The 17,155-nt window shown below is 42.2% G+C and overlaps 1 protein-coding gene across 1 annotated transcript in view; it reads left to right on the plus strand.

Moving 5' to 3' along the window:
* Window positions 1-17,155, plus strand: part of jbug (filamin-type immunoglobulin domains fbug) — a 152,943-nt gene that overhangs the window by 53,247 nt on the left and 82,541 nt on the right. Inside the window, 5 exon segments of the mRNA XM_071694600.1 lie at window positions 9,235-9,390; window positions 10,467-10,595; window positions 11,224-11,442; window positions 14,079-14,310; window positions 16,313-16,416. Coding sequence (XP_071550701.1) covers window positions 9,235-9,390; window positions 10,467-10,595; window positions 11,224-11,442; window positions 14,079-14,310; window positions 16,313-16,416 — 840 coding nt within the window.

Genomic DNA, 17,155 nt, shown 5'->3' on the forward strand with positions numbered 1-17,155 from the left:
GCAGGTCAGCCCTGAACCTCACTACGTGCTATATTTATAGTCTCAGAACTGTTGTGGTCGTTGGTGCCTCCGCCCTGTTTCTTTTGTCGCACACAGTGTGTGTAGTTTGTATGGTTCGGTGGGTGGCAAGTGGTGGGAACCATCTCAGCTTCTTCATTTGGTAAGTGGCTGTCTTACGGGTAAACATAGAAATTGTAAGAGGAATACAAAGTCAGTTTCTTTTTATCTTGATATTATGACCAGGTAACGATTACTGATATATATATGGCAGAGGCGTTACCGGACTCCACCTCCTTATGGTTGCGATGGGAATGAAAAGTTCGCCTTAACCTAGGCTGTATCATCGTACCGTAGCGAAAGTGTCGTGATATGAGACCGGAGAAAATTGTCTAGTCAATGAGGGACACGAAAATAAAGACGGATATGATACTGGTCAGTTGACGTTAAGTGTTGGTGTTGCACAGTGTACCAGAAGTGTGGAGACGGACGATACAGGTTACTTACTGTAATAGTCTGCTGGTGCAACCTGATGACGCAACACCGGTCCCAGTCCTCCGCCTTACGAGCCAGTAATCAAGTATATGCAACTCCTAGATTGAACGCAACGCACACATCGACGCCGGGTTGATTGAGTGGTTTTGTGAGAGGTGGGGAGAGGGGAGCTGACGGTGTGAGTGGTGGTCACAACTGTGGCGTGAGGCTCGCGTCTCCCGAGGGACTCGTGAAGTGAGGTCACCTCGCCACAAGCTTTGAAACCCATACGAAGAGTGAAGTTGGTAAGGGGGGTTTCCAGGTGCTGTCGCGTCACCTTGGTGGTGCTGTGGTGTGAGGATAGCCTGGAGGTGAGTTAGGTGATCGTGATTCACTGTGTGATTCGGACTGATCCATTTGAGGTTCATTCGTGACGACTCGCTGACAACTTGAGATGATGAATGTGTAAGAGTGTGAACGATATACCACACTTTCCTCGTCCGGCCGACTGATGGTGACTCACTGTCTCACTCACGTCAGGATATGGAACGCCTCAGGTATCACGCTGTTTATATAAACAAGGACTTGTTTAGGAAACATTATTCCTACTGGATATGAAAAATCCGGGACTGTGTCGTGAATTTATTTATTCATGATGTTCCTTTCATGCGCGCCATTCATACCGTCTCTGCCGGGCAGCAGGTGGCCCGCCTGAGTCTCTCCCCAGGAAGCAGGTGTCCTGCCTGAGTCTCTCCCCAGGAAGCAGGTGTCCTGTCTGTCTCCTAGGAAGCAGGTGGCCCGCCTGAGTCTTCTCCCATGCAGTGCAGCTAGCCTGCGTGAGACTCTCTCACCAATGACATGAATGTATGTAACGTTAGAAACGTAAATCCGCGGTAATGATCGTGTCAAAGTTAACAAAACAATTTACCTGAAATCCCATGAAGTTTCAGCAGTCATACGCACGTCCGTTTTAGCTGTTGCTGTATAACTGGTTAAGGGCATGTCCAGTACATTGACGGGCATGAATGTTGACCACGGGTACATGACATTGGGACATAACGGGAAGGATGAAGTACATATGTCCTGTGGCGTGACCCTCGCTGGTGCGCTGGGCCACCCTCCCTCAACTGCCACCTGCAGTAGGTGGATGTATTTTCGAGAACCGACGCAAAACTTGGGAGAGTAAGTAAATTATGCGTGACAGGGAAGCAGCGGACGACCTCTGTCGGTGGCGGGGGGTAAGCTAGGGAGGGTGAGTAGTGAGGAGGTGCTGGCGCGATAGAGGCTTGATTGCCACACCTTGGGGTACGACGGCGGTCCGCCCAGTACGGTATGGTGCAGGTGTGGAGAGACGAGGGCACCCCCCTGCTTCCCGTGACCTCAAGCAAGCACGCCGGCGACGGCGCCATTCCCACAGTCTTACACGGGGGTTTCAGTTCGTATTAAAATGAGTTACAGAAGTGGTAGCTGTGCCGCACGTGATACCACGTCACCAGGAATGCGCACGTCCTCATCACCTCTCGCACCGCAGTCCTGAACCTTGGATTTTCATCACCATTACGTTATGTTGCTATCATGGATGATAGATAACATTACTACTACATTGTCCTGCTATCATTGATGATAGATAACATTACCACAACATTATGTGGCTATCATGGATGATAGATAACATTACCACTAATTATCCTGCTATCATGGATGATAGATAACATTACCACTACATTATCCTGCTATCATGGATGATAGATAACATTTATCGGGTTTGTATAGTTCAGCGATATATAGTTCTTCAGTAGTTATGACAGTGAAAACTAATACCAGAGAGACCAGACGTCAGTTACAACCCTTTCCTGTAAGATAACTTCAAGAATGTATGTACCCGCTGATGTATCGTTGCTCCAACTGAACGTAACGTTGGAACGCGTCTGGCTTACGCGTCAAAGCGGAGGGCGGGCGGGCGGTATGTCTCGGACCAGAAGACACTGTTACGAGAACTGTAAATACTGGCAGAATGCTAGAGGCAACACACGTGGGAGTTATGATCACCCATTTTGCAGTTCACTGTATTGCAACCGTCCCAAATCCACCGTGGTCATCGGCCAGGAGCGTAGCCAGCGGGCCTGACCGCAACTCCCCTGCTTGTGACTCGCCTCCACAATAATATTGTCCGACAATTTATTCCATACCGTACAGTTAGTAACATACCGGGGTAGGTAAGTGACAGGCGCTCCGGGATTCGAACAGCGCACTGAGCTCACCGCGAACGTGCAGGATGACCATTCTGTCTAATCGCACTGTGCCCTTCCACTTTAATGATAGTAACACCCACACACTTCCTGCCCCAGGATTCCCTTGTATCCTTATAAGGTTCCTGGAGCGCTCAGGAAGCCGGCCACGTCCACCGGTCGGGACTAGGTGTGTGTGCGTTTGTGTCCGGAGAGGGTAGGCCACCTCGAATCCAGTTTATTTACAAGGTGGCTCGAAAGGGTCTGCTGGTGCTTGCCTCACGGTTACACCAGTTGTCATCATTCACAAATAGGTACATGACTTGACCAGAACAAAATTCCATTACGTCAGAGCTTTATTTCTTTTTTTTTCATAATTTTTATATATCAAACTTCGAGTTTTGCATTACAACATGTCGGTGTAGTAGAATAATGATAATACTGATGATGGTAATGATAGAAATGCAAATCTTTTCTGCAAAGAACCTCTATCTAATTTGGAGAGTAAAGTTTGCGTGCGTGACCTCATTATAAGCTTAAATTAAATTCGTTTCCTACTGGAGCATATGTTTTTATTATTATTATTATTATTATTATTATTATTATTATTATTATTAATATTTACGTTTCAGTAGGGAACTTTAAATATTTTATAGATTTATGGCGATATATAATAACGAATCGTAAAAAGAAATATGATAATGATTAACAAGTACACGTAGTTACATTTTAGCAGCTGTATTCATGGGTGTCCACAGAATGTTATTGGGGGTAATAATCAGGCAAGTGAGTCTGATGAGAAATGGGAATAGACTTAAATTATTGTATACTCCATGAATGTCGAAGGAACAATACACTTTAATCGATTTTTCTTTTGTCTGGTTCCTGTATCGTAGTATGAATGTTTCGTTTTATTATTTTACGGTAGATTATTGGGAGGGGAGGAGGAGTCAACTGCCCCTCCTCTTGAAGACAGTCATGACTGCGACGTCACCATCAGGTGGAGGACAGCAGCTTGGTTATAATATTATTGACTGTCGCCTCTTCAAGGTTTTTAGGGTGTATCTGCACATTGTATGAAATGCGGACTTGTGGTTCATTTCCACGAGAACCAGATTCCAAGGAAATGTGTTCTCACGTCAACAAGATGTATGTGGTGGGTATCTGATTCCCGTTGACGATGGCGGAAATTATATACAGTGAATATTTCCAAAGCTACGGGAACCAGAGCTGTGATGCTGAACATATGTAGGGTTGCCGCTTATGTGAAATTTACCTTCTTAAATGTCACTGTTCACAGAGAGTGCGTTCGTGAAAGAGATCTTCAAGGCAACTGTATAATATACAACGTAAGACATTGGTTGTAAGTAATATCCTCATGAGAGCAGTATGATAGAGAAATAATGTTAGTGTTGAGTGGCAAGCAGCGTGCATGGCGGTGTGGGTGGAGGGAGCGAGTGAGGACCGCGGTCAGTGGTGGTGCTGGCGGGTGTGCTATACGAAACCCCGGGATGTGACTCCCACCGGCTCGCTCCAGCATTGTGCGTCGTCATAATCTCTCTTTACACAACTGGATTTATATATTTATTTGTTCATTGTTGTTATTATCAAACATAATCTTCAGTGTTGTGAATGAAATGTTGGAGTTCCGGTTTATATTATTGTGACAGAGAAACGGTTGTGCTTTTAAATGACATCTTTTACGGAAATAATATCAGTTATTACTATGGAAGTAGGCAGTTGGAATCCATGTTGGGGTCTGTTGGATAATAACTTCTAACAGAATTATACTTGGAAAGTTGCAGTGTCACCCGTCTGCTTCAGGTCTTAACATTTTATTGCATCATATTGTGTATGATAAGGTGTGTTGTGACTGGTGAAGGACATTGCTGGTTGATGGTGAAGTACGATGTTGTAATTGATGAAATACAGTGTTGTGATTAGCGAAGTACAATATTGTGACAAGTACAGTATTATGACGGGTGAGGCAGTGTTGGATAGTGAAGTAATGTTGTGTGGGTGGTAAGTACAATGTTGTGAACGGAGAACGGTGCTAGGTGAAGGTGAAGCTCAGTATTTATGACTAAAGTACAGTGTTGAGTGGTGGTGAAGTACAGCATTGTAAGGGGTGGGGTACGGCATTGTGACGAAGTAGTGTTGGGTGGTTAAGTACAGAATTAAGTACAGTGCGAGTGGTTAAGTACAGTGTGGGTGGTTGTTAAGTATTGTGTCGGGTTAAGTATAGTGTGTGTAGTGATGTACAGTATTGTGACTGGTGAAGTGGTGTTGGTTAGTAAAGTATAGTATTGTGACAAATGCAGTGTTGGATGGTAGTGAAGTACAGTATTGTGACAGGGTTAGTACAGTGTTGGGTGATGAAGTACAGTATTGTGACAGGTGAAGTACAGTGTTTGGTGGTGAACTACAGTATTGTGACTGGTGAGGTATTGTTTTGTATAGTGGTGAAGTACAGTATTGTGACGTGAGAAGTACAGTGTTGGATGGTGAATTACAGTATTGTGAGGGCGAATTAGTGCTGGGTGGTGTGAAGTACTGTATTGTGACTGAAGTATATTGTTGGATGGTAAGTAAAGTTTCGCGACAGGTGAAGTGTTGCATGGTGAAGTACAGTATTATTACGGGAAGTACATTGTTGCATGGTGGTGAAGTACTAAACAGTGTTTCGTCCACGTTTGGTAGTTTTACCTTGGTAAGTAGTTGTCCTTATGTTTTCCGATAATGTGTACCATCATTTAATGTAACCACGCTTGGGTTGATGAGGTTTACTTCACCAGTACACAGAGTCGCCTCACTGTTCACAACTTCTTACTTCAATACATAACAATTAGTGCTCTGAGCGCTCGCTTGGAAATAAGTTCTATTATTTCCTGCGACAAGACGTGATCATTAGTGCTATTTATATAGTATTCTTGCGAACGAATGTTCTCCGTATTACTTTCTTCTCCGTGTTACGCTCATAACGAAACTCCACAGTTATTATGACGAATGTCATGTACAGATTATCTTTTGTTTATGGGAACATTCTCACGAGTTTTGGCAGTTGAAATCACGGGAGAATATCTCTGGAAAATTATTTTGTCTAAGCTTTGGAAATAATTGCCTTTAATTAAAGGTCGTCTTACCTGGTATGAGATGAAGAAAAATGTCGGTGATCAAATTTGGTGAAAGGTAATGAATCTGGCTGGGATAATTAGGCAGAGTGTTGGCAGCTACAGCCGGGCCGATATCAGCACTTGGGCCACACAATCGTTTTCATCCTTTTTTATTGACTAACATGCCAATAATGGCTGCAAGTGCTTCCATGACTCTGTAGTTGTTCTAGGTGATGATATGTATCTAACTACTGTGCGAGTTATGGAGACTGAGATGAACGAAGATTTAGGGCCAACCTAGGTGTGACAGGGGCCTTTGTGTGGGTCCAGCCATGGTGTGGCAGGGACCCGTGTGTGGGTCCAGCCGTGGTGTAGTAGGGGCCCGTGTGGGTCCAGCCGTGATGTGGTAGGGGCCTGTGTGTAGGACAGCCGTGGTACAGCAGGGGCCCTTGTGGGGGCCAACCGTGGTGTGGCAGGGGCTCTCACACTCGCCACAACCATTGGTGACCTCGACCTGCACCGCCATCACAAGATAAACATACGAGTGGCAAAGTGCGGCAACAGACGAAGGTAAACGGTCACTGGTATAAACAGGTTCGCTCTTATACAACTGTCGTGACTCACGAAAATTCATGTCACTAGAGAATCAACCGTTGATTTATTTATTATGCTTAATTGATATGTTGTAGTATATTCATTCACCAGAATCACTACTGATGAGTAAAAATAGAGGCTATCGCCGGATGTTAAAGAGCAAAGTTCGACTTTTATCAAGTTAGCTCCCTGCTCTTCTTCATGGTGAACATGGATTACCTGCAGCTATAGTCACAGTTGCTTGTGAAGCACCTGGAAGGTGTATGAGGTGAGGCTCACTGCCGAAGGTTGCTCTGTTATGGTTGAGTTGTACGGTAGACACCACTACACGCCACTGCCCGTGGTCGGCAGCAGCCATTGAAATTCGAGTTAAAGTTGTTGAAAACATGTCATTTTTTATTAAGGGAACAGGACATAGGCGCGCTTAATAATAGCTTGAAAATATGACTAATTAACAATCACCCCGCGATAAACAAAAAGTAAAATGTATATAGTATTGTTTCCCGGGGCGGTAAAGAGCGATGTTACCACCTTACTGGCGGCAGCTGTAAAGGCATCAGGCGTGACTGTATACACTATAATATTCCCACACTGCTCTCCTTAGGCCAGTTCTCAACCTTCTTGGTCTGAGGAAACATGTATATCAAATATGAGAAATGCCTTGGGAGATGAAATACCATCATAAATATGGATAATCTCCATATAGGAAGAAATAAGCATCAGATAAAATAGTTCACAACAGTGATTCCATATCTAAGGTCACAATAGTGTACGTTGTGGAGGTCAGGGCGTTAAGCAACACACTGTATCTCAAAGCAGTTACGAAGAGATTAAAACAGTAAAATGTTTTGTCAACATGTACCAGCGGAAGACATGGGATCATCGTACACAACGAGGTTCTGATAAGGGTGAGCAAGAAGATGAGACAGCGGAGTAAACAGAGTATTCCTCAGATGGTCGGCAGTGTACAACACCCGACGCTCCGCTCTGTTGACACGCGGCCATCAAGCCTATCACCTCCAACCATTTCATCCGTTACTACATCTGTGTATTTAACATCTTTTTGTTAATGATTTTTGCTTATATATCATGAACATAATTCTGAGTATGAGGGCTGCGCTGAGGAAATGTGTTGCAAAGAAGGTTCACACGAGTGTGGTAATGGCCGCAGCAGCATAGTGTTAATTTAAAGTAGCGAAATTCCCAAGAGCCAACTGAGGTAAACACACCCTCCATCTTCCTCCACACTCACCCTTGGAAAGTTGGTATCTTGTGTTTCACAGCATCACCATCGGCAACCAAGAGATTAATGTATATCATACTGAGTATTCTTGTGGTGTCTTCGTGAACACCTCTGGTTCCCCGAATTTTCATTTGTTTGTTATTTCATTCAGAAGCTCCCGAACATGGGACTGTCAGGTGTGTGCGAAAATCACATGAAACGGCTGAGCCTACGATCATCCTGAAGGAATGGATTGAGCCTCAGTTATGATTTCTTGTACGAGAACATAACTAGCATTTGTCTGCCATTTAGATATGACAGGAAACATCCCCTGCCCTTGACAGACGACAGTATGATTCGGTTCCCCTTTGCCATCGTCCTCAAGATTAAGAATTCAAAAGTTTATTCTTCTTGTTCCATTTGAAGCATGAGTATGACAACATTCGTTTAGTTATAATGCTGATACATCAACAGTAATAGTAATAATGATACCTAATTGGCTTGGAGACAAAATACACGAACATGTAGGTGGTACACAATAGCGTGGCCTTTAGTCTGTGAACATTAATAAGAACTTTTCATCATCGATGTATTCAATATGAATTACTATTGTGTTCTAGTCTCTAAGAGAGAGACAGTCTCGCATCCTATTGTATTTTAGAACGTCCTTCAATACCAGGTTCACGACAGAGTACTCCCTATTATTGACACCTGTTATAAGTACAGATGAGTATTTGAATAATCATGGAAAGTGGTAGATATTTGATGGAAAATACCAGCGCCAAGTTAAAATGGCAGTCAGTGTAATGGTAGTGATGGGTATACAAGAGGATGGTATCTGCTTTTCAGTAATAACAGGATGAGATAGGTTCGTCGGTCAGGCCAGCGGTGAAGTGGGTAATTTTACAGCTTGACTGGAGGTTAGATATCAACCTCGCATCCTTGAGGTTGTGGATAGAATGTTGCAAGAGAAGGGGAAGGGCATGATATGTGATGGATCTGTCTTTAAGTGACTGGAAAGTATTTTGTGTTTGGTACACAAAAGTTTTTCAGCAAGCCTTGTAGTGTAACCTTCTTTAGGTGTTTCCATTGTTACGTTAGCTATATCTTTTGTTGAACAATAAGAGAAGAGTAAAACATTTATTTTTACTCGTTGCATGTAAATTGTCCTCTTATGTATGAGGTGAGTGTGAGCAAGGAAAAGGTATACCCGTAGTCAGTTCAGCTATTGGCTGCTGGACCTTGACAACGAATGTGATTAGGCCCATTGGTTGTCTGAGTGATGATGCAGTGAATTAGTTGTGGCTATACCAGCGAACAATATATGGAGAAGAGGAGACGGTATCCTACACGTCATATTTACTCTCTGTTGGACTTTAGAGGATTAGATTTCCACCTTAGTGACAAGTTTGTGTCATTTTAAGCATCTGGTGTTAGTAACACATTCTTTACTGTGTCCAGCAAAGAATACTATTTCTCTGTTTAAGAAGTATCTGCCTTTTTGTTAAATATAATGTAAACGGAGTCTGTGGAATTTAGACATTTTGTGTATAACAAACTGTATTATGACTTTGAGGCACAGGAGTAAGAATTCTTATCCCTTCAGGTACCGTTCAAAATTGATTTTTTGACTAAGGAAGTGGTGCTGAGCGAGATCGAGGTGCAGGTGAACGGTCCCTCGGGCCCCGTCAGGGTCGACTTGGACCTTTCTCCAAGGGGAGGCAAGGGTGTCTTCGTCCCGGACGAGGTTGGCATCTATGAGGTGAGTTGACAGGGATGAGGTGAGATTTGCGCTAAATGCTGTGGAGGGGACTGATTACCTCTCATTTGACACCATAAGGGTTTTTTTTCAGATTTTAGAACTGGGTCATGTGGTGGCTTGTCTGCAGACAGCAGACAAGGGAAGGACGAGGTGGTTAGTGGCGTTTGTCATTGTCACTTATTTCAGTAACTACCTCCGTGCTTTGGTGCTGTTACCGGTTGTCACGCTCATAGCACATAATTCCAGTGATACACAGCATTCACACAATACATAATAACATATTTTCAGATGATGAATAATGCCTGGCTCTGAATGTGTAAAGCAACTTTTATATAATGGCGTCAATGTCATTCAAATCTAAAACCAAGCAGGCTTGTGCATAGCTTTGATATGCAAAACCTGTCTTTCATTATGATTGCCTCGGTCCGCACTCTGTTATATGGAGGGTTATGGTAAACCCCACACGAACTGACCCTGCTTTTGCCACGTGTTTTTAAGGAAAATCAATCAAGACTTGTGTGCAATTGAATACTTTTTAATGAGGTGCAGTGTTAAAGCCTGTGTACTTATGAGCTTAGTGTTATATGTGTATATATGAGTGGAAAAATGCTAAATACTCGTATGTCTCTTAGGTTCATATCTTAGGAATCATGAAAATTACTGGATACGTGGTGTGCCTGAGTTAGGCTGTGTTAAGAGTGAGGTAGTGCCTGCGTGGTGTACTGTAAACATACCTGTCTTTAGGTGGAGTGTGCAGCCTAATATGTTTATTCTATTCAGTGTGCACATCTGAGAAAGAAGTCGAGCTGTAAATCCTATCATGTGTATTCGGGTTATTTCATAAGTAAGGTTTTAAGTTGCTAACAATTTTGAATAATGCAGTGATTTTAGAAAGGTACTGTGTCGTGGTATACCTGGAATGAGCTGAATCTGTATTCCATTTTTGTAAGAACATGCAAGTGTTTGAATAAAATACATTGAATAAAATACATTTGGTGAGTACTCTGTGCACTCTCTATTATCTTTCATTACTTGCATCCTTTAATGTTTGGTACCATTTGCCATGTTGCTTGTAGCTGACGGTTATAAACGAAGGTGAGGTTGTTGACGGGTGTCCTGTGAAGGTACGAGCGCTGCCAGACGTATCCAAGATCATGTTCTCCGGCATCGACCCGTGTGCCCTCGGCTCCATCGTTGAGGTTGTGGTAGGTGGATGTATTATTTGCTGATGACACTACACCCGCATGTACCCACATTATCATTACATTCCCGTTATACTTTCACGTCGAGGCTCTTCACCGATCAGGAGCAGGGAAATGATGGTTTCCTATATAGAGAGGGCAAGAGTTCCTCAACAACTAATTTTCATCCGTTGATTTTGCCTCAAAGTTGCTTGTAGCTCTCGATGTAGCCACGTGCAGATGGAATCCGGTAAATATATATATATAATATATATATATATATATATATATATATATATATATATATATATATATATATTATTCCTATGAGTCCACGGGGAAAATGAAACACGATAAGTTCCCCGTGGACCCACAGGAATATACTTGATCACGCGCAAAATTGTGATCTTTTCCAATGTATACATATGTAATATGAGATCTCAGTAGATGGCCAAATATTGTGGGCCACCTCATGCATACCTTGTCATATTGTAGCTCCTCACACCACTCTTGGGCACATCCGTGGATACACACGACATACCTAACCACAAATAATGCCTGAACACCATATACCAGGTTACATACAGTGGCTTCCCATAAAAACCTGGCCTCACGTGTCCATACGACGGCTCTGTGTTTTGGTGTCTTGCAGATTAACAGCAACGGTGCCGGGGGTGGTGATATAGACGTGACGGCATATTCCCCAACCGAGAGGCCGCTGGTATGCCCAGTCAAGGTGGAGGATGGAGTATACGCTGCCACTTTCCAGCCGGACGAGGCGGGCCAGTGGTCCATTGCTGTGCGATACGACGACGAACACATACAGGGCTCGCCCTTCACCTGTCATGTGTATGACCCTCACGCACTCAAGGTAAGGTGCACCCCCTACTACCTACTTCATTTTCCCATAATTTTGATGAGAAAATGATCATTATCACGTTAGCTAAGAACTCCATGAACGTTTCATAGATTAACTGGTCTTAGGCAGTGTGCAGTGTAACTGCAACGCCGATAACAGGTTGCAAATTTCAGTAATAGGAAGAGGAAGAGAAATACTCTTCCGTAGGGTGTTCGGTGTTCGCGTAGTTTTTCAGTTGCAGCAGAGCTGTACATTGAACAGCTATTAAAGATATGAGGTGGTTTGAGGGAGATTTTACCGAACACTGAAGATATGACTTTCCTCGGCCATCCCTACCCCTCAGCATTGACAGTGTTGTCGATCATCGACAAACTTAAACCCTTAAGACGACAGCAGTTTTCTTCATGGATTTAGTGAGAACGTTGAAGCAGTCTTGATTGTCGATGACATTGTGGACGTAATTACTGTAAATACCTTATCCCTTCAGTGGGTCTCAGATGAAGCATTTATTGACGGTAGAGACAAAGTTTTCATAAGACAATTACCTGGGAACATATATGAATTTTCATTGTCCCAGGGAGGATGTGCTGCTATGAATAAACTTTGATAACAGAAGCTAAGCATCGATACTGAGGCTTTCTGCTTGTATGGTAATGATTCTAATGTATACTGGTGACCAGGCCAACAGTCTGGACCTGGAATATTATATATATATATATATATATATATATATATATATATATATATATATATATATATATATATATATATTTTTTTTTTTTTTTTTTTTTTTATTGTCGCTGTCTCCCGCGTTTGCGAGGTAGCGCGAGGAAACAGACGAAAGAAATGGCCCAACCCCCATACACACGTACATACACACGTCCACACACGCAAATATACATACCTACACAGCTTTCCATGGTTTACCCCAGACGCTTCACATGCCTTGATTCAATCTACTGACAGCACGTCAACCCCTGTATACCACATCGCTCCAATTCACTCTATTCCTTGCCCTCCTTTCACCCTCCTGCATGTTCAGGCCCCGATCACACAAAATCTTTTTCACTCCATCTTTCCACCTCCAATTTGGTCTCCCTCTTCTCCTCGTTCCCTCCACCTCCGACACATATATCCTCTTGGTCAATCTTTCCTCACTCATTCTCTCCATGTGCCCAAACCATTTCAAAACACCCTCTTCTGCTCTCTCAACCACGCTCTTTTTATTTCCACACATCTCTCTTACCCTTACGTTACTTACTCGATCAAACCACCTCACACCACACATTGTCCTCAAACATCTCATTTCCAGCACATCCATCCTCCTGCGCACAACTCTATCCATAGCCCACGCCTCGCAACCATACAACATTGTTGGAACCACTATTCCTTCAAACATACCCATTTTTGCTTTCCGAGATAATGTTCTCGACTTCCACACATTTTTCAAGGCTCCCAAAATTTTCGCCCCCTCCCCCACCCTATGATCCACTTCCGCTTCCATGGTTCCATCCGCTGACAGATCCACTCCCAGATATCTAAAACACTTCACTTCCTCCAGTTTTTCTCCATTCAAACTCACCTCCCAATTGACTTGACCCTCAACCCTACTGTACCTAATAACCTTGCTCTTATTCACATTTACTCTTAACTTTCTTCTTCCACACACTTTACCAAACTCAGTCACCAGCTTCTGCAGTTTCTCACATGAATCAGCCACCAGCGCTGTATCATCAGCGAACAACAACTGACTCACTTCCCAAGCTCTCTCATCCCCAACAGACTTCATACTTGCCCCTCTTTCCAGGACTCTTGCATTTACCTCCCTAACAACCCCATCCATAAACAAATTAAACAACCATGGAGACATCACACACCCCTGCCGCAAACCTACATTCACTGAGAACCAATCACTTTCCTCTCTTCCTACACGTACACATGCCTTACATCCTCGATAAAAACTTTTCACTGCTTCTAACAACTTGCCTCCCACACCATATATTCTTAATACCTTCCACAGAGCATCTCTATCAACTCTATCATATATATATATAATCTGAGAAACCTTATTTCAGGTTAAGGGAGACCTGAGCTTGTGTGAAAAACCTTGGACGCCCCTTACTTTAGGATATTACTACCAGTGATATTTCAATTAGGTAAAGGAAAAGAAGAGGTTGTAAGTAGGAAGTAGGTCATTCTTGTAATTATCTTTGATGCACCAGAATACGGAGGCAGATGACCATTATGCAAGCCAGTTAGACTTAATACCAACGAAGATAATATCAGTCGATTCGTTACGGTTTTTAGAAGGCTGTGACATCTCCCAAGTTGATTTTTTATTAAGGTCTCGTATGGACCAAAGGAAGATGATACTCGTTGTAGGGAGGCCTCGGAGGGATTAGAATTAAGGAGGCCGATCATAATTTGGCGTCATTTTATGTGATGGCGAACAAGTCTCAAAGAGGCGCAACTAAAGGGATATTCATATTTATATTTTTCAGGCAATCACTGTGTTTGTATTATATATGCTTGCTTTCCAGAGAGAGTCAGTTCTGATAGGATAATCACATGAAAGTAAGTTGAATAATATCATCAGTTGAAGATATATCTTGATTAAACATTGTTTAATTTGCTTTCCATTGTGTTAGGTGTATGACCTGGAGAACGGTCCGGAGTCTAGCCCAAGGAAACCCTTTACCTTCATTGTGGATGCGACCAAGTGCGGCTGGGGAGACGCAAAGGTGGATGTGACCCAGGGCGGCCGCTCTTTGCAGTCCAAAGTGTTGGAAGTAGACCATGGTCTGTATGAGGTCACCTTTACGCCTTCCGAGGCCGCCAAGCATAAGATCTACGCATACTTCAACGGCCACGAAGTGAAAGGTTGGTACTGACCTGGCAATATTTTGTGTTGTGTATGCGTTTGGTGTCATATACGAATTGATGTAACATGATTGTAAGGACCACATACGGTGCTCTAATTCTGTAACTGGACATCGATGTTTCTGCTTTTGTGTTTGTGAGATGTAAGTGTGTTTCCATCTTTGTATGGATGTGCATGTGTGTAACTTCCTATTTGTACTTTCCGGGATATAGTTTAACACTCTTGAAGCCCCATCTCTTGAACATTCTTTCTCACAGATTCATAACTTTCTGTTTGCTGTCAGAATTAATCATGTCTTCAGTCATTTTGTTTCATTTTATCCCACAAAGGTACTTCCTCACATCTATTGTGACAAGTTGCTTGCATGGTTTTATGTTAATGTCCTCTGATTGCAGTATCTCTACATCCCTTGCAGTATCCCAATATACCTTCAATGTCTGCTTCATCGATATGGTTTAAAAACAAATGCGATCTTGTCAACCCCCATTCTTACATCTTCCAAGATTGGCATATATAAAGACTAAGTTTTCCTGCAACTCAGCTCTCTTTATTGTTACCATCTTTGTCGCTTTCCTGTGGACCTTCTCTCTTACTCTTTGTGCTTTTTAAGGAGCGGTGACCAAGCTTGGCCTTACATATGATATGAACAGCTTGCTGCTGAATATTTTTTTTATCCGTGAATTTGAATGCAGTTCTAAAATTTGCTAGTTTTTTAGTCATGAGAAAATCATTGTTTGGTATTTAGCTCAAATACATTTTTTTTTATTCTCATTGTTCTTTTGCACTATTTGCTATCAGTCATTTTGAGCTTACTATGAGGACAACACTGGGAATAAGTATGTATTTGTATTTGCATTATGTGCTGTCCTTGGTGAAATATTTAGATATATTAATTTTTTATGAATATTGCCAAAATAAATCAAGTTAGTTCTTTACTGTTCTCTAGGTGAGCTCTGACATCAGGTTAGGGATAGTGTCTACACCCTGTTAGATTATTATCATATCAAGGCCTTTTGCTGTTACCCATTTTCATTACTTTACATTTACTCAGGATAAACTTCATCAGCTATAAATCAGACTGTCTATGGAGTCTGCCAAGGTCTCTTTATAACATGGCGCAATCTTTCACGCTTTCACTCACCTCATGACATATTTGCAAACATATTCCGATAAGAATCCATATATTCTGGCAAGTCCTTTACATAAATCAAGAAGAATGATGGTCCTGGAACATATAACTACAGGATTCTTCTGGTAACCTCAGCCCAATTTAAGAAGGAGACTCTGCTTAGATGCTTTCTTTTTTCTCTTCTGCTAAGATAACCTTCTGTCCATTAAAGGAGTCAGCTCATTATTCCTGCCTCAATCCAACATTATAATCAGCTTACCATGCAGTGCACTGTCAATTTCTTTATGGCAGTCCACATACAAACAGTTCACCTAGCCTTCTCTTTTGTCTAAAGTTAAGCTCCTTTCTCTCAACCTTATATGTGAGTATGTCTGTGTCTGTGTGTCTCATTTCTTTTCATATTTGGTTGGAAGGCCAAAATTGTACTCAGGTTCACTGTTCTCTTTCCTTTTCATAAGTTTAGGATTCTGCCACATCCTTCAGATTAAGTGTTATTCCTCTGTTTCCTTGATTCACTGTTTTTACTTTATGGCAGTCCACATACAAACAATCCATCTAGCCTTCTCTTTTGTCTAAAGTTAAGCTCCTCTCTCTCTCAACCTTGTATGTGTGTGTGTGTGTGTGTGTCTGTCTGTCTGTCTGTCTGTCATTTCTTTTCATATTTGGTTGGAAGGCCAAAATTGTACTCAGGTTCACTGTTCTCTTTCCGTTTCATAAGTTTAGGATTCTGCCACATCCTTCAGATTAAGTGTTATTCCTCTGTTTCCTTGATTCACTGTTTTTACTTGGACTGCTAGTCCCCATTCTCATTCTCCCCAAATACACAATTTTCCGTTACCTTGTGTCACAATTTCTCTTTTGTACCCTCTCAGGTTCACCATTCTCCCTTTACCTGGGTATTGAGAGACCACCAGATAGAAAGGACTCTAAGTCAAGAAAGAAGAAGTCCTCTAACAGAGAAAATAAAGACCCAAAGGTGAGTCTGTCTTTTTGTATATTTGGTGTACATTACAAGGTGCTCACATCATCATTGTTCTGGTTTATTGTATTGTTTTAGTTTCTAGGTATAGTTTGTCCTATAATTTTTGCTTATTTTTTTTTTACATTTTGTCAAGAGGTTTCATGATGTTTGTTTCACTTTACTTTGATTGTATCATGCCCTCTCATAGTGTGAGCAGGCCCCATGTGATGTTTCAGTATCCATTTGGGTACATAAAATTCAAGACTATTTGATATATCGTGGTTTATCTGCATTTTTCAGTCATTTGACTCTGTCCAAGTATGTCACCATGTCTAGGGTTTCTGGATGTATCCATTCCCACTGAGTTGATCAGTTGTAAACTTGCCTCGGTCCTGTGGTTGTGCTCAGGTCCTTATAGGATGTATTGATCCTTCTTGGTGTGTCTAGCATCTTTAATGTGTTCGTTCCTTCTGGATACATGCAGATTCCATCCCTTTAAAGCCCCTTTAGTTGTAGTCATGTCTCATTAGATGTTTCATGGGTCCCTTAGTTATATACAGTTCCCTATCATTGTGTCTGTTTCTGTAATTCTTTTCATATCCATTTGACACTTTCCACATTCTTCTTGTTGCATCCAGGTCCTTCGTAGTGTATGTGAATTTCTCTCAGTGCATCTAGGTCTTATATGTTTTGTTTAGGCTTCTGTGGCTGTATTCACCTCCTTCATGTGTCCTTATTACATTAGGAGTGTTTA

Source organism: Panulirus ornatus, chromosome 57 (genome assembly GCF_036320965.1).
Source record: "Panulirus ornatus isolate Po-2019 chromosome 57, ASM3632096v1, whole genome shotgun sequence".
Classification (NCBI taxonomy): Eukaryota; Metazoa; Arthropoda; class Malacostraca; order Decapoda; family Palinuridae; genus Panulirus; species Panulirus ornatus.